A 16,837-nucleotide genomic window follows, 5' to 3' on the forward strand; every position below is an offset into this window, starting at 1 on the left:
ACGCACCGCAACATGTGAAACTATTATCTTATAAGGCACTAATACGACCCTAACTAGAATACGCATCAGCCATTTGGAGCCCTCGGCAGACTTTCCTCATTACCGCCCTTGAGGCATTTCAGAATCGGGCCATCCGGTTCATTCACTCCGCCTTTTCATACGATGTCAGTGTAACTTCGTTAAAAGCGGAATCTGGCTACAAACCCTTTCCCACCGCCGTTTATTTGCCAGCTTATCATTATTTCACAAATTCTACCACAGCGTACTCAATCGTGTACCATATACATTGCCACCATCACGCATATCCCATCGCATAGGACATTCCTTAAACGTAGCTCGTCCACCTTTGCATCTTCTTTTTCCCCTCAAACAGCCAAAGACTGGAACGGCTTTGCGCACAACATCGTTTCTATACCCTGCTTATCTGCTTTCATAGAAGAAATTGCCTCGCATTATGCCTTGTAACATTTGATATTCTTTGTATCTCATATTCTTTGTAACCCACCCCTTATGTAATACCCCGAAGAGAGTCTTTAAAGAAATTAAGTGAAAGTCACAGCTTCGCTGGCTTCCATCTTCACAGTAGTGGAAGGGCAATGCATTTTTTTTTGCTTTCAAGCACCTCTTCATTTTCCCCACTGCGGTGTCCCGAGCGCTCGACCCAAATCTGTCTGCGTTTGACCCAATTCTCAAACTCTGCTGCTCCTCTAATGCCAAGGACAGCCTACCCAACACGGCTTGGTGACCCAGAGTCTTGGGCCCCTAATTCTAAAACGCCATTCATTGAAGAGCGGTGCATACCCCATGCCACATACCCCAGTTGACCCATGTCGCCATGAAAGAGGCTTGTTGAAGAGTGATACATAGTTACACATGCCACATAACCACTGACCCAAGTCGGTCGACAGTTGGTTTGGAACGCTGTTCTCCCAACACAGCAGCTTGAGGCTCTACCCATTCGACCATGTGATCCAGGTTGGTGGAAAAACGGTTGGTAACAGGTTGGCCCCCAGAAAGTACCCTATGAAGGCTGATCTCTTTAAAATCAGTGTAGTTACGGGGATGTTAGTCTCAGACTCGGTGTCACCCTTTGCCATGCCGTCACCACTTAAGCGTAAAAGCTGGAGCTGAGTAGGCGCAAACCAATTTTGCGTTGCGGCTAAAAACTAATTTCTTAATTTATTCAGTTCTGCGTTATTCGAATTTTTGTCAACTTTGGTAAAATATAAGCATTTCAATGATGCTTATGTTTATTACTCATATGGCATTTTTATTGATATGGCCAATAATTATACATGTTTTCCAGCATTAGAAGTGCCTCTTTCAGAAATTGTGAGATTGATGCAGCTTTGTCTATGCTTGTAAAGAATAGAGGGATCTGAAAAAGCTTGTTTCAGAAATCGCAAATGCATGCATATCCGCTTTTAAAGGATTGTATTTATGCGCACGTCTTTGGCGGTGTTCATTACAGGTGCCCCAGTGGATTGCATATATGCAAAAAGCATACCGGACACCCTACAACACGCATCTGAGGGTGCCTTTCACGCTTTTGACATAGAATGCAATGGGACCCCTGGAACCAGTACTGCCACATACGATGGTATCATTGAAAACCAGGGATCTCTGTACTCGTCATTTCTGAAACGTGTTCTCAAATAATTTTTTCTTTAACAAGAAGCTGCATGAACGAGCTACTACTGAGTTAGAATAGCACCACCTTGTGGTGCTCGTACAATAAAATAGCAGTTTGTCGAAGCAAATGACACTTTATTACCCTACATATGCACAGACGACTTTCAATGAATTACAAAATTTTCTAGAGAGGGCCTGGCTGGCATGACCGGCTGACAATTAGCATACATATCTCAACATCGTGCGCACACTTTGCCACTACGTACTCTTCTACGTTTTTATATCGTTTTCTAGATTCCGAGTAAATGCTTCGTGACCGTACCGGTTAACGCCAAGGTCATCGCCAGCAATATAGGCACCCTGCTGTAGCAACTTCTTTGTAGAGCTTTCGTGTAAAAAATATTCCAAAAACATTAAGTCTTTCATGTGATAGTTAATAACGACATTGTTAATGTATGAAGTAAAAACAAACAAACAGAATAGAGAAAAGGCGACCACTCAGCAATGGAGCGCCCTTGGTGCAGAAGGACAATGGGGAGCCGAGAGTGATTTGGCCGAGCAGTGGTATAGATGAAGTCTGCCTCTGAAAAGAATGGCCTTGGAAGAGCTCAGAAAGAGGCGAACAAATTGATAGCCACCTCCTCAGGGAATGGGCTAACAGGGGAAATGGGCCGGCACCAAGCGGCGGTGACATTTAAGACCTCAAAGAGTAAGAGCACCAGTGGTTCGACTGACCAGGAGTTCGCCAGGAGCGCAACAATGTCCTGTAAGAGTGCATCTGATGGCGCGATGCCAGCGACAAAGTACATGAAAACACCACAAAAAGGATGTTGCCCCCCCCCCCCCCCGAAAAAAAAGGGAGACAGGGGAACGTCTTGGGGAAAAAAGGGTCGCAGGTTCCCTTTTATCTTCTTCTCCGGCAGTTTCAACGGCAGATTTATGACATGGCAACGGAGGACTTTCTCCCTGCTTGTTGCGTGCACTGCATAAAATGGTCAAAGTGTGTGACTTCTCAGCGCCGATTGCCATGGTGTTGAACAATGTAGTGATTCCGTCTTGGCCTGTTTGTATAGCACAAATTATGCGTAAAAGAAAAAAAAAGACCCACAGAAAAACGGCTGTATCAAATTTCATTAAAATGCCCAGTGAGACAAATTCTACTACTGAAAGTGCTGCTTTGTTTCGAGCGTCGTGTGTTCTGAGCTTACCAATACATTCGACAGTCAGACACGACAAACCAGGTCTCCTTAACCACTTTCACGTCTAAAGTGTGCACATTTATAAATGTCTCGGAATTCAAAAATTTTGTCATTCAAATTGCGACCAGATATATCTTAGATATAGAGCTCGGTTACCATCAAAAAGACTCGTTGCTTCGCCTTAAGGACTGCAATAAGCAAAGCAAAATTATTTCGTCAGTCATGGCGTCAGGCAAGCCGGCAAAATATATTTAATTCTAATAATTGCATCCGGATAAGACGTATTCAAATTGTCACATTGAGAGGGAATGAGCTTTGACGATCTCAAACGTCAGCGTTTCGCAGATGTCGTCAGTCTGCTAAGCGACACTGTGGATGGTTTTAAAGAAGTGATTTAGCTGATATTCGAATTTCCTAACTTTTAACAATATAAACATGTTTAGTGAACGGCACCATGATGGCTTTCAATATGTGACTCGGGCAGGTGATCGCGGTGACATCGTTGGAAAGGCTGTTCCGTTCTGTAGCTGCGCGGTGAAAGAATGAAGCAGCAAATGTGGCAGTATGCGCACGTGGTCTGGCAACTTGGAGAGCATGGCTGGTGCGGTGAGAAATGCGAGCAGGTAGCGCTATGCACCCTGTGTGTTCGATGGGGATTTAAAAGAACGCGTGAAACAGTTTCGTTGGAAATGCAGCGGCGAGGAGCAAGGGTTCACAAGGATGATTCAGCTTCGATGGCCGTTACACTAGCCTGATATGAATGATTACATTGAATTTACCTAACCGCACGGTTTTGAACAGATTCGAGGGCGTTTGTCAGATATACGTGATGCGGGTTCCACATGGGGGACGATTATTCTAACTTAGGTGTGATAAGTTTTTTGTAAAGATTGCTGTTTTGAAGATGCTACAACGGCATGCTCCCGAGCAGCCTTACATGTTCGGGAGCATGCGGCAAGTTCTGTTTTACAAATCTTAGCATTTTATTCACGAATTATGTCATGTTGGAAACAAACGTACGCAATGTCACGTCGTGTGACGCCTAAGTATTTGAATGAATCGCTGTTTTCTACGGGGACGTTACATACTGTATAAAAGAAGGGGAAAAGAGGAGCCAAATTTTTGTAAGTCACAGTCATACAAAATGCAACAGTCAATGACACCAAGGAAAGGATAGGGTGAAATGGTTGTTTTCAATTTAAATCTAGAAATGACAAATGGAAATGAAAGAGCACCAAAACAAAAAAGCAGAAAAAAATAGAACGGGCCGCAGGTGGGATACGAAACCCACGTGTTCGCATGCGCGCGCGATGCTTAGAGCTTCCGGGCGTTGCTTTCCCGTCGACTTTCTTGCGCATTATATGTGTGCCAAATCTACGTCTGCGATTGTTAGCCAGCGCCACAACTCATGGCCTCGGCGTTGGATGTAGAATATTCTTTCCGCCACAAAGCATCACGTGAACTTATGGGAAGCCGTCTAGCCCATTGACCCTCGTCGGCTACCTCAAGGCATCACAGCTGCCCTCGCTATATAATGAACGAAAAGAAGGGGAGATAGAGGGGCCCGATTTTATAGTAAGTCACAATTATACGTAGCCAATAGAAAATGACGGCAAGGAAAGCTGAGGGTAAAACGCTTGTCTTTAGTTCAAATGCCAGAATGATAAAGGGACACGAAAAGCGGACGAAAAGCAACTGGCCCCATGTGGGATACGGAGGGACGTCTGCGCATTGGGTGCTTTCTCCTAAGTTCCAATCCCCAATACTTCTCCTAAGTCCCGAAATTGAGACACAATAAACATCACTTTTGGGAAGTGCACCAATTTCCCAATGATATGTATGTATATATACAAGAAGAAAAGAGAGTACGACGTACGTTGTATTTGCAAAGTATATATTGCTAACGTTTCGGCTGGTGCACCCGCCGAAACGTTAGCAAAATATACTGTGCAAATACAACGTACGTCGTACTCTCTTTTCTTCCTTTTACTACCGGGCCAGCGTGATTTCCTTATGCATATATATATATATATATATATATATATATATATATATATATATATATATAGTGCATGAGGAATATATATGTGCTATTTCTTTGTTGGCGGGTTAACTGTCTTTTATAGAGAGTATATGCTTGTATGAAAATAAAGTAAGAGATAAATGAAAATTATGACAAGGTGAAGTGATAAACATCAACATAACAGAAGGGTGAGGCGAATTTCCTAAAATGAGACGGAAATATACACATCACTTGATAAATATCCCATCTTACGCATGTGGTATACAATCGTTGGGAAATGCAGTTTACCCGCCAACACAAAGAATACCACTTGTTTGGTTTTCCAATGAACATTTTTCCTTGTTGCCTTATGCATTTACACGCGATCATATATGCATATATTATATGGCATGTTCATAAAGTATATTTCTGCATCATTAATTACAAATTCTTCCCACCCTTCTGTTATGTTGATGTTTATTACTTGAACTTGTCATAGAATTTTTCACTAATCTCTTATTGTATTTTTGATACACACAGATTTTGTATAGAAACAGCTGTCCGGAAATGCCACTTGTGCAAAGAATCCAATAGAACGCAGTTCGTGGAATTCAGAGGTCAGTGGAGGTCAAAGTACAGGTGCCCAATAACCAGGTGGGGGTGCACTGACCATCTGCGTGGGCATACAAAAGTTGCAGCAACCTCAAACAAAAAACAAAAGAAACCCTCTGCTGGCCCCTCGCATACCCTTTCTTACCATGTGTCCCCTCTAGCCTACATTCCATTCGCTGTGTCGTTACTATCTCCCTTGTGGACACGACTGAATGCACCTGTTCACGTGTGGGTTACCTTTTTTTATTTTTTTCACCCCACTGTATGCACGCGCAAGTTTGTAGTCACGTTCATTTCTCTCTCTCTGCTATTTTCGTTGCGTTTGACATGAGTCAATGTACGTGTTGGTCAGCATGACGTCACTAAATGTGCACGTGTTTGCGGTTGCAGACCAGGTACCGTGTGTGTGTGTGTGTGTGTTTATTTGCTACAGAGAAACAGTATAAATTGAACTCTGTGTGCTTGCAATCGCACTCTTGATGAAGGCGGGACCCCGGCCGAGACGTCGAAATTAAATAATTTTGCTTTGCTACGTGCGCCTGCCTGCACTTTTATTATATATATATATATATATATATATATATATATATATGTGTGTGTGTGTGTGTGTGTGCGTGCGTGCGTGCGTGCGTGCGTGTGCGTGAGAACGAGAAGAAAGGAAACCGCGGGGCCCGATTTTTAAATCGTAACCACTAAGCTGACAGTGACTCCAAGGAAAGCATAGGGAACATTAGTTGTTTATTTGATTGAAATATCAAAAGTCCAACTACATGAAAATGAAACTGGACGATAAAACAGCTGGCAGCAGGTGGCTTCCGAACCTTCGTATGCTACCTGAAGGCATCAAAGCTGCCGCATTGAAGACGCAGAAGACCCACGAAATAAAACGTCTTGAACCTTGTGTGTCACTGCACCATCCTCTGCATTGTTAAGAAAGGAACACGCGTGCATATCAATTGACGCAGTGGACGGAGGCGATGTGGTGGCTGCCTCGTCTTCATTCTGGCAACCTCCCCTCTCGCTTTCCGTAAGCTTTCGACGTGCTGTAACACTGCTACGAAGAAATGCAGCATGCTTGAGCACTGCAGTCGGAACGAAGACGCCTTTCCCGCGCAGTTTACTTACATTTATGTTTTTTTGCGTCATGGCTGTGACATGGGCGACGCACTAATTTATTATCCTCAGTCGGTTCAACATCAATATACCGCTGTGCACGCAACATTATCACCAGAACCGGGTCAAGATCGAGCTGCTAGATAGGTCTTGAGACTGGAGGCATCACCGCGCCAGCAGGCACTTGCAGCGTAATGCCGGTGGCGCATCATCGAGCACGTGCAAGGGCATTGCAAATGTAAAGGAAAGGCTCGGCCAAGGAGGTTTTGGGCTCAGCCAGCTGGCCGAGCGCTTGGTGCTTGCTGCTGCTGCGTTTTTTCTGTCACTCGATGACCCGAATCTTTACAATTGGTGGAGCCGCTGTCATCCAATCGGAACCCTGAAACGTCTCCACAAAGCGTCAATCAACGCTTGGGTATCGTGCATGAGACGGGCTATACTGAAAACCGTTGGGGTTTTTCCGCTCCCATCGCAAACGCCCTGTGCCCTCTATTGGCAAGTTCCTCAAAAATACTCATGTCCAACGTTCCTACGAGAACATCCTAGCAAAGAAAGCTTCTTTGTCTGTATTCGTCTTCTTGCGTTTTATTTGGCGGCTAACGTGGTTCGCCATAAAATTGTATGAGCTTGTCAAAGTTTCAGTTCTTCAAGGAATACTACTTTTTTGCAATAAATGCAATATTTCTTTAAAAATCAATTCAATTTAAAATTCAATCAATTTAAAACAATATAAATATTTAAAAGGTACATGGTTCGTAGCGCCGGCTCTACGCCTGAAGAGTTTAAATTTTAGCGCACTCTTTGCAACTTGAAGACCGGCAGCGAAGCCTACTTGCATCGGGATGCCGGTACTGTGTACCGTTGATAAGTTTCATACTTTAAGAAAAAAATACTAGCCACTCATTTTGCTTCCTGTCCACCAATAAATGTCGAAAAAACGAGAGTGACGATCGATGCAGTCTGCACCGGAGTAACCCTGTGAAGCTTAGCAAATGACGCCCGCAGGAAACAAGTAGCACGTGAATTCATCTTGCACGGGCTCGAAGTCACCACGAAACAAAGGACTGAATTTCTGCCCAAGTATCGACACGCTAGAAAAACAAAGCGTAGATCGCCATCATTTACACTGCTGTCCCTCATCGACGTGTCTCGCCGAGCTTTCGTAGCGCTGTGCACTATTCTGGGGCCGATCGAATTCAGGAAGCTTTGTTGGTAAGTGCTTTTGTTGGTAAATGTAAGTCGTAAGGCTGGCATCTATTATGTTAAACATCACAATCTGCTGGCATCTTCTCTTACCAAAATTTTCACCACACAAAACTTTTGTGAATTCAGGTCCTGATTTTTTATTACCGTGCTCGGCTTGTGATACAGGTGCCAGAATTTCGTGCATTTGATTGCTGAATCTGTAGGCACTATTCTGGGTCTTCTTTCGTTCTGAACCACGCTGCTCGGAACAGCTACGCGATGCGAAGCTGAAAATGGCCCCCGGGGGAAAGAGGAGAAGCGACGTTTTCATCTCGGGGATTCGAGTGGCCTGAAAGATAAAAAGGTGCTTCCTCCGAAATGAGCCAGCATGGGCGCGCTTCTCTGGCGACAATGGCGGGCGAGAAAAACTGGAGACAGTAGCGTCGGCCGATGAAAGGCTAGCGGACCTCATCTTCTTCTTTCTTGTTGGCTTGGGCGCTCTCCGCGAACAAAACTACAACCTTGCACCCGTGTTCTAGGCGTTAATCCGCTGAAAGAGGGTTCGCTCTGGGAGTCGGTAGATCAAGTCTAAGCATCACGAAAAAAAAAAAAGCTTTGGCAGCTACTTGGTAACTTGGAGAGCTCAGCAAACTGAATAAATGACGGTTTCCAAGAGTGTTTCTTCGTTAAGCGCTGAAGAGTGCAAGCTGCTCTTGGGAACCTTTAGAATACGCACAAGAACAAAAGGCGAAATTATGCAGATCCAAATTGTATGTTGGAATCAATGTAAACAGATGCTTTAATTCATTTAAGTCATTTATTAAATTTGGTATCAACAAATGCGATGCGTACACATGTGGTTACTTTCCTCCGACGCAGAGTGTAGTCTCGCGCAATGGTTTTGTTTATGCACTACACCGTTCACAACATTTGCTAAGATGCACACACGAATATTGGTAGATGCAAAGTATAAGACGTGCATGCAGTAATGTCACGAGATGGAAGGCAATCTATGTTGCTTATCGAGGGAAGAATGGCGATGAAACGTGTATGGGTGCACAAGAAAAGTACGATGCATATCTAAATTGATTTTAGCATTACATAACCATTTTGTAACAGTGACAAAAATGCATTGTGGAAGATTTGTCAAGAAGGAACACACACTCTGTAGCACGAGTGCAGTAGTCCAAGGTTTGGGTAGCCCAACGCAACAACAAAAGCAATTAAAGACGCTGTTCAATATCATAAAGATTTCATTCAGACGTATGTCTGTTTTCAAGATACTGACACGTGTACATGTTCATCTTTCACAGGCGGCCGCTTTCCACAGGCTAACAAATGTGAAACGTTATCGCCAGGCACAGGCCGCGCCTGCATGTATCGGAAGTTTCTCGAACGTTATCGATGCTTCTATCCGTTGTCTGTTGTCACCGACGCTTATGTAATCTGACTGTATGAACGACGTTAATTGTCTAGAACTTTCTGGAAGACACGCGGGCACCAGGGATTAGTCTGGAACCTTCGATGACTCGTGTATAAAAACCGACGCGTTTCACCACTGATCAGACTTCGACGACCGCCGTCTGTGTTCGCCGCTATCGTTGTGCTTTGAGTGTGTTCGCCAAATAAAAAATCAGTTTCGCCATTCACAGCTTTACAACTGTTCTCTATACCATCACTACTACGTGACAATACTTACGAGCCATTGTTACCGCTGGGTACTAAGAAAAGTAGCCAAAACTAATGTCAGAAGCAGCCAAAAGTAGCCGAACCTTATTTTTTCCAGCCAGATTTGACGCCATCTATAAATACAACCCTAAGTAGTGTAAACTCAAGGCTGCGCATATCAACCATTGAGCATATCTACCATCTGCCACCTCAAGAGTAACTAGCAACCATTTTTTTTTCATGTGTTCGGCGGGCACGTCGAAGCCTGACGTCGTTGCTCCTTACAGCCACCGCTCGAACTTTATTCTGAGTAACTGTTTCAGCTTAAGCTTGTTTCTACGCTCCGTCTTTGTTAGAAACGCTTGTGAAAGAAACGTGCTCACGATGGACACTTGAAATATAGGAGACAAAAATTTCAGGGCACCTTCCGCAAGGTGGGAAACAGGGCATGCTGTTAAGCAGCGGCCGCATGCCACATGTCTATGCGCCGGGTCTAACGGGCTGGCAACCATTTGTAAATGCTGCATTTCTGACACGATAGGGGAGCATTTAAGGAAATGACGTGGTAGTGCAAATATATCAGATCATTTTTACGCGTTGCGGGCAATCAGCCTGTCAATTGCCGACGAAGCATTTGGCAGCCTCAGTTGCGCTTCAAGTACTTGAAGAACTGGAAGCGCTCTCGGATGCTCCTTCGATTTTCACTAGGAATGCTTATTGCCTTTTTGCTCAAGACGCTGCTAAGTGGGCTGCTTCCGAGCTCAAGAAGCTCGATGTCATGTTGACCAAATCCAGCGACAACAAGCTTTGATGTGCTGTGCCTTAAAACTAATGGCTTCAAAATTTGTCGCAAGGTTGCCAAGTATACAATTTAAAGCGCTTGAAAGAGTAACAGAAGATAATTGATGTGGCTGTGGAATATTTTAGTCACAGGTGAATATATATTTTTTACAGGGGAACACGATATCCGAAAACTATGTAGGCACCCGTGCATGCTTTCATATTTGCTTGAATAATTGGCGAAAAAATGCGCCGATATATAAGTATAAAGTAATTAAAACGTAGCAGGCAGGCTGAGGAAGTCAACCTCAAACTTAAGGTAGGTAGGTAGGTAGGTAGGTAGGTAGGTAGGTAGGTAGGTAAAAACTTTATTTTTTTGCCCAGCAAGTTAATAGGGTTGGCTTCACCCTGCCTAGGCGTACTGCCACGAGCCCTTGGACACTGGCGGTATCATCGGCCCACTGGACTGCCCAGAGTTGATCTTCTGGCGCTGAGCAGAACATCACACCGACGCGCGCGGAGGCTTTCGCTAGAGGCTTCCTCCCATTGCTACTGGTCAGCCCTTCGCATTCCCACAGCATATGCTCAAAAATTGCTCTTGGGCCGCATAACTTACATTCGTTTGTCTTGTATATATCTGGATATAGTATATTCCACATTACTGGATTACAGTATGTTCTTGTTCGAAACTGCCACCCCTGGGCAGACTGCGATTTATTTAGTTTTTGATGAAGTGGTGGGTAATTACACCTCTGAATTTTATAATGTGTTGTTCTATCTTTGTATTTGGCCAATCTGTCTCTCTACTCCCAATCTACGTCCTCACCTTCTTCGGCGGCCCTGTAGTTGACGGTACCAATGTTTGTCGCAACTCGGTCGGCTAGCCCTCGAGCTGCGTTGTGTGCCGCCTCGTTGTTTTCGCCGTCCCCCGGTGAGGTCGGAGTATATGGGCAGGTATCCACAGTAATTGAACGTGTTTGTCTTCTATTTTTTGGCTCCTTTCAATAATATGTGTAGTGCCTCTGGGGAAATTCGGCAATTTGCATAGTTCCGAATAGCTGCCTGTGAGTCACTGATTATTATGTATCCTCCAGTTTGTGTTATTGCTAGTGCTATCGCTCTTTCTTCTGCTGCTTCTGTATATTCTGTATTTATTGTGACACTTGTCACACAATTTTTTTGTGTGTGATTTACTAGGACTGCAGTGAATCCTTTCCTGCGTTTGAGCCTAGCTGCGTCTACAAAATCCGCTGCTTTATCTTGTCCAAATATTTTTTGTATCTCTGTGGCGTTGCTTTGTCTTCGTCCTTCATGTTGTGTGGGATGCATGTTCTTTGGCACGGGGGAATCATTATCATATTTCTGATCTCTCTTGTCATTTCCTTCTTTTCTCCGTGTTGTGTGTGGTAGTTAATACCCAATCTTTCTAACATACTGATTCTTGTCTTGGTTTAAGAGAGTATTTCATACTGTGGTGTGCGTTGAGCTTCTATGAGTTCGTCCAATGTGTTGCGTAGTCCTAGTGCTAGTAGTCTTTCTGTACTAGGGCTTATTGGTAATCCTAATGCCTGCTTGTATACTTTCCTTATTAGGCATTCTAGTTAGTTCTTTTCAGCCACATACTATCTGAGGTATGTTGCCACGTATGCTATTCTGCTTAGGACAAATGCCTGTACCAGTCTTATTGTGTTCTTTTCTCTCATTCCGTTGTGTTTGTTAGTTATCTTATTGATTATTATTACTATTTGAGAAACCGTTCCCTCTAATTTCCTGATTGTTTCCCTGTTGTTGCCTTTGGCCTCTATAATTAGTCCTAGTATTCTGATTTTACTCACTTTAGGTATGAGTCTTCCATCCGCAGTTCTTAGTTGTATTTATGCTTCTTCTGGCTCATTCCCTTCTTTGCTATTATTCGGTTTGCGTCCCCTTCGTGTGCGCCTGTATAGCAATAATTCCGACTTTTCTGCCGAGCAGGCCAGTCCCTTCTAAGTATCATTCTACTGTCTCTGAAGTATTCGTTCTATTTGCCCATCACTGCCACTATTCGCCCATAAGGTGTTGTCATCGGCGTATAAGGTGTGATTTAGGCCTTCTATTTCGTTTAGTTTGGTTGGCAATCCAGTTAGTGCATTGGCGATATCACCAATCCTTGTGGCGTGCCTGCGCTGCCTTATTTATTTGTTCCGATTCCAGATGTCCTATACTGATTTTTGCTTTTCTGCCAGTTAAGTCTCAAACATAGTTGTATGTTCTTTCTCCTATGCCTCAATCTGTTGAGTATTGTTGTGTGCGACACGTTGCCAAATGCCTTTTTTTAAATCAAGGCCAATTTTAAGTGCCAAACATTCTGCAAAGATAGCCAATTTGGCACAAAGTAGCCACCAACTGTAACACTGCTACGAGCCGGCATCACATGCGCATGATTTTTTCGTGCTTATTGTTTTCTCACAAAGAGCTGAGCAGCTGCACTCAGAGAACATTTCCTTTTAAAATTTGGTGGCATATAAATTGCAGCACGCAGTGGCACATATAGAGTTGCTCAAGTATGAAAAACACAATTACAAAGACATATCGGAAATCAGAGAAGCCCCGTTGGGTGTAATGCTTGAATCGATTAACGGGCTTGTGCGCTTTTGTGTACAGATTTTATGTCTCAATTTATTGGTTTATTACGTAGAAAACATGCGCTCATTGGCTATACTTTGCCGAGTAATGCTATTTCCTAAAAACTGTGCGCTGACGTCGCTTTGTGTCACTCTGTTATTTAATCCATTACTGCATGATTTTTCATTTCTTGTAAAAGAAGTGTTTAGGCCAATGACGCCCAAAGAAATGTTATAATTTCAGCAGAAATCATTCGTTGGGATTACAAAAAATTTCTCAGCAATTGAAAAAACTTGAAAGTTCAGTGTACAAAATGAAATGCATTTCTAGCAGAACCATCTAGTACAAGTTTATTTCAATTTAACTGAATCACAGCATTGTTTCCATGAAACACTTCTTCATTGCTGCGCAATAACAACAATGTCTCACTGATACACCGCATCTACTTCGTTTCTATATAAAAAGCTTCCATTATCAAGCACGCCAGCGTGCCTCCATTTACTCAGAATGGCGATACTAGAAAGCAAAACCCCACAGGTCCAAGACCAACAATAAGCACGATATAGCTTTATTATTATTAGACAGCGCATGTTTCCGTGCTGGGTCATTGTTACAATGATCTAGACTATTCCGCATGTAGCCAGAATATTGCTGACCTTGCCAACGGCTCAATTCAGTTCAGTTTATTGTCCTTAAAGACAACCAAAGAGGGTATTGCATATGGGGAGCATTTTACATATGTTTCAAGTTTCCACATAATTAACAATGACGAAAGTTATCAGTTTCGCGCTGATGCATCGAGTGATGGCAACAATGTCAACAAGAAAGCCACTAAAGTTTTGGGCAGTTCGAGAAATGAAGGAGGTGGGAGCACGCGGGCGTGTGACTTTCTGCAGGATGACCAGTGCGGTGCGAGATGCGTACAATGTAGGGTGCTGTAAAATAGCTTGTGATAGCGCTCAAACAGAAATGGGGTGGCAAAGGCAGCGAGGTTCTGGTTTGCTACCCTGCACTGGGAGAAGGGTAGGGGCGGGGGGAAAGAAATACGGAACGAATCGAGGAGAAATAAAGCATACGCGCGGAACGAAAATCGGATGTGGGAACGCATGGCCTTTCTAATAGGCCATACGAACGTAAAGATTTCAAACGTGCCTTCACGAATTTGTGCTGTGAAGACGGCTAAGGCCGGCATTCAAGATGGAGCTCAAGACTAGCGATACGTCGGCGATTAGATAAAAGAGAATGCACAAATCACTACACTAAAAGCACTTCCGGCCCACAGCAACTGTCGTCTGCTTGTGTTAAAACGTGCCCCGTGTTCATGAGAGCCGCGCGGTCAGTGTTGGTCTTGTTCTTTCTTTTCGCGATCACCATGGTTCGCCCTTGTTGCGTTGTGGGCTGCAAACGTAGCGATCGGCGACATGTCAAGCTGCGACATCGTGCTCCGCTGCAAGGCAGCAGGCGAGCGTCGTGGCTGTACTTTCTTTTTATAGAAACAAATTAACTGACATCTAAACTATTACGAACAACATTTGTGCACCATAATGTTGGAAAAATTATCGATGACGCGCCCTGCGCAGCCAATCGGATAGCTGGCCCAGTGACGTGTTACGGTGAAATCGCGTCACTTGGTCATAAAACTCAGCCGACTGGCGTGCTGCGATCGGTAGCGATGTGTATCTTTAAAACGTTATAATAAATTACACGCTTTACGTGGAGCGCTTAGATGCGTCAATTAATGCTCAGAAGGACCTACTCTAACGACTCGGTAAGTTTGTACAAAATCGTTTCAGGGTTCCTTTAAGGACCGCAAAAAGAGCGATGGAACGAAAAATGTTAGGCCTAACGTTAACAGACAGGAAGAGAGCGGCGTGGATCAAAGAACAAACGGAGATAGCCGATATTCTAGCTGGCATTAAGCGGAATAAGTGGAGCTGGGCAGGCCATGCAATGCATTGGATGAATAACCGTTGGACCATTAGAGTTGCAGAATGGAAACCAAGAGAAGGGAAGCGCAGTCGAAGACGGCAGATAACTAGGTGGAGAGATGAAGTTAGGAAATTCGCAGGCGCAAGTTGTAATCGGCTAGCGCAAGACAGGGGTAATTGGAGATCGCAGGGAGAGGCCTTCGTCCAGCAGTGGACATAAATATATGCTGCTACTGATGATGACGATGATAACACCAACTTCCATGTGGTTAACTTCGAATGGGCATTTTTTCCCGAGACCTACTTTTAGCGGTTTGGGGACTGTAGCCTTGGGCGTATCCTGATTATGCAAACTTCTAAATTTACATGGATTAAAGGTCATACAGGGTGTTTCATTTAGCAGCACCAAAAGTTTATACTTGTGGCAGATAGCACAATTATAATCCTTGATGTAAACTACTCGATGAGGCGGCCATTAATTCCACGAGAAATCGAAATGCCTAATTGAATAATTAACATAGGTACACTAATTACCTTTTCAATTAATTATTTTACGGCGGATTTTTCAATCTACGAATTATAGGCGCCGAGTTCGCAAGACGTATCCACTTGGAACGAATTCTCAGGTCTGAACCAGTTTCGTGATAATAATTTTCGAAGTAGCCGACGAAATGAATTGGTGTTCCAGTTACTTTTGAGCTTCAATGCATAGAACAGCGTTTTCCTCAAAAAAGGTAACTTGCGAACTAAGCGGCTATAATTCGTAGATTGAAAGACGTGCTGTAAAATAATTAATTAAAAGTTAATTAGCGTAATTATGTGAATTATTCAATTAGGCATTTCGATTTCTCGTGGACTCTCATCGAGTAGTTTAGATCAAGGATTATAATTGTGCTATCTGCCACAGGCAATTTTTAAAAATTTGGTCCAGCTAAAATGCAACACCCTGTATAAGGAGGAAGCGTGCTGCGAGAACAGGTATGATTGGCAGAGCGTTGTTGGTATTCCCACGCACAGAAGAGATAATTTAGCCGTCTCTTTGAGCATTTGGGTGCTTGTTTTTCTTAAAACGAGAGTGGCGAAGCTTGTATATAGGTATCCTTTTCTTCATCGAATGTGCAACCCACATCGTGCGCCTCAGTGACCCGCCGTTAGTGGCGTTTCGCTACTCAGCGAAACGCCCAAGTCACGACGGCCACACGCGCGAACGCCCGTGCATTGGGTGCACCTTAAAGAACCCCAGGTGGCCAAAGTTGCCGCGCGACCGGCCGCTCGAGGCACTTTGCGTGTGTTCGCGGGCTGCTTTCACGCTCGGACAAACACTTTTATGTGGCGCGTGTCGGGAGTTTTTCATGTTGTTCTGCAATTTTATCATTGACAATTTCATAATTAAGGCAGTACCTCTCCAGTTAGGTAATTAATTACAATTACCTAATCAAACCTCGGCAACAAGAAAATTACTGGCAGCTACTCCACTGTACGTTTTGAAAACAATATGCATTAGGTTTTCTTCGAGTAAAGCAGTTGCTCTTTTTTTAAATATTGGTGCATGATAGTTGGGCCACCATGCAAAGCGATGTCACAGTGTTTGAAGTGCTAGCTGAAAAAGAATACTGCCAAATAGTGCTGCCTGCGGTGGGCATCTTTCGTGTTTCAGAGAGCACGTGACCACGAAGTGCTGAGAAAGTAGCAGTATTACCTTTGAAGATGGGGCATATCTTCCAGACGCCGAGACCGCCAATGCTGAGGAACTGCCCGAGCGACGTCTCGAGGAAAAAGGTTGGAATACCCGCCAGGAACAGTGTCAGCAGGTACGGAACCAGGAACGCTCCTGCGAACAGCACACACTCACTGTTACGCAAATGAGGTAAGCAGAAGGGCTTACGTTGGCAGCCAGCGTGAGACACAACTGCAACACACTCGGCTCATCAGTGAAGCACGATGTGCTCGAACAAAATCGCGGCCACCCGAGTGGTATAAAACAAAACACCTAAAGCAATCCAGGTATTGCTCATAGCCTACCAAACGTATTAAGGTAAAACCAGTAACGCGAAACCACTCAATGCCGGTATGAAGAAATGCAAAAAATATTTATTAGTGCTAATTATTCACAG

The 16,837-nt window shown here is 44.0% G+C and overlaps 1 protein-coding gene across 1 annotated transcript in view; it reads right to left on the reverse strand.

Moving 5' to 3' along the window:
- Nucleotides 1-16,837, reverse strand: part of LOC119430985 (sodium- and chloride-dependent GABA transporter 1-like) — a 515,747-nt gene that overhangs the window by 69,133 nt on the left and 429,777 nt on the right. The window contains exon 2 of the mRNA XM_049657766.1: nt 16,423-16,554. Coding sequence (XP_049513723.1) covers nt 16,423-16,554 — 132 coding nt within the window. The remainder of the gene's footprint in view (nt 1-16,422; nt 16,555-16,837) is intronic.

Source organism: Dermacentor silvarum, chromosome 10 (genome assembly GCF_013339745.2).
Source record: "Dermacentor silvarum isolate Dsil-2018 chromosome 10, BIME_Dsil_1.4, whole genome shotgun sequence".
NCBI lineage: Eukaryota > Metazoa > Arthropoda > Arachnida > Ixodida > Ixodidae > Dermacentor > Dermacentor silvarum.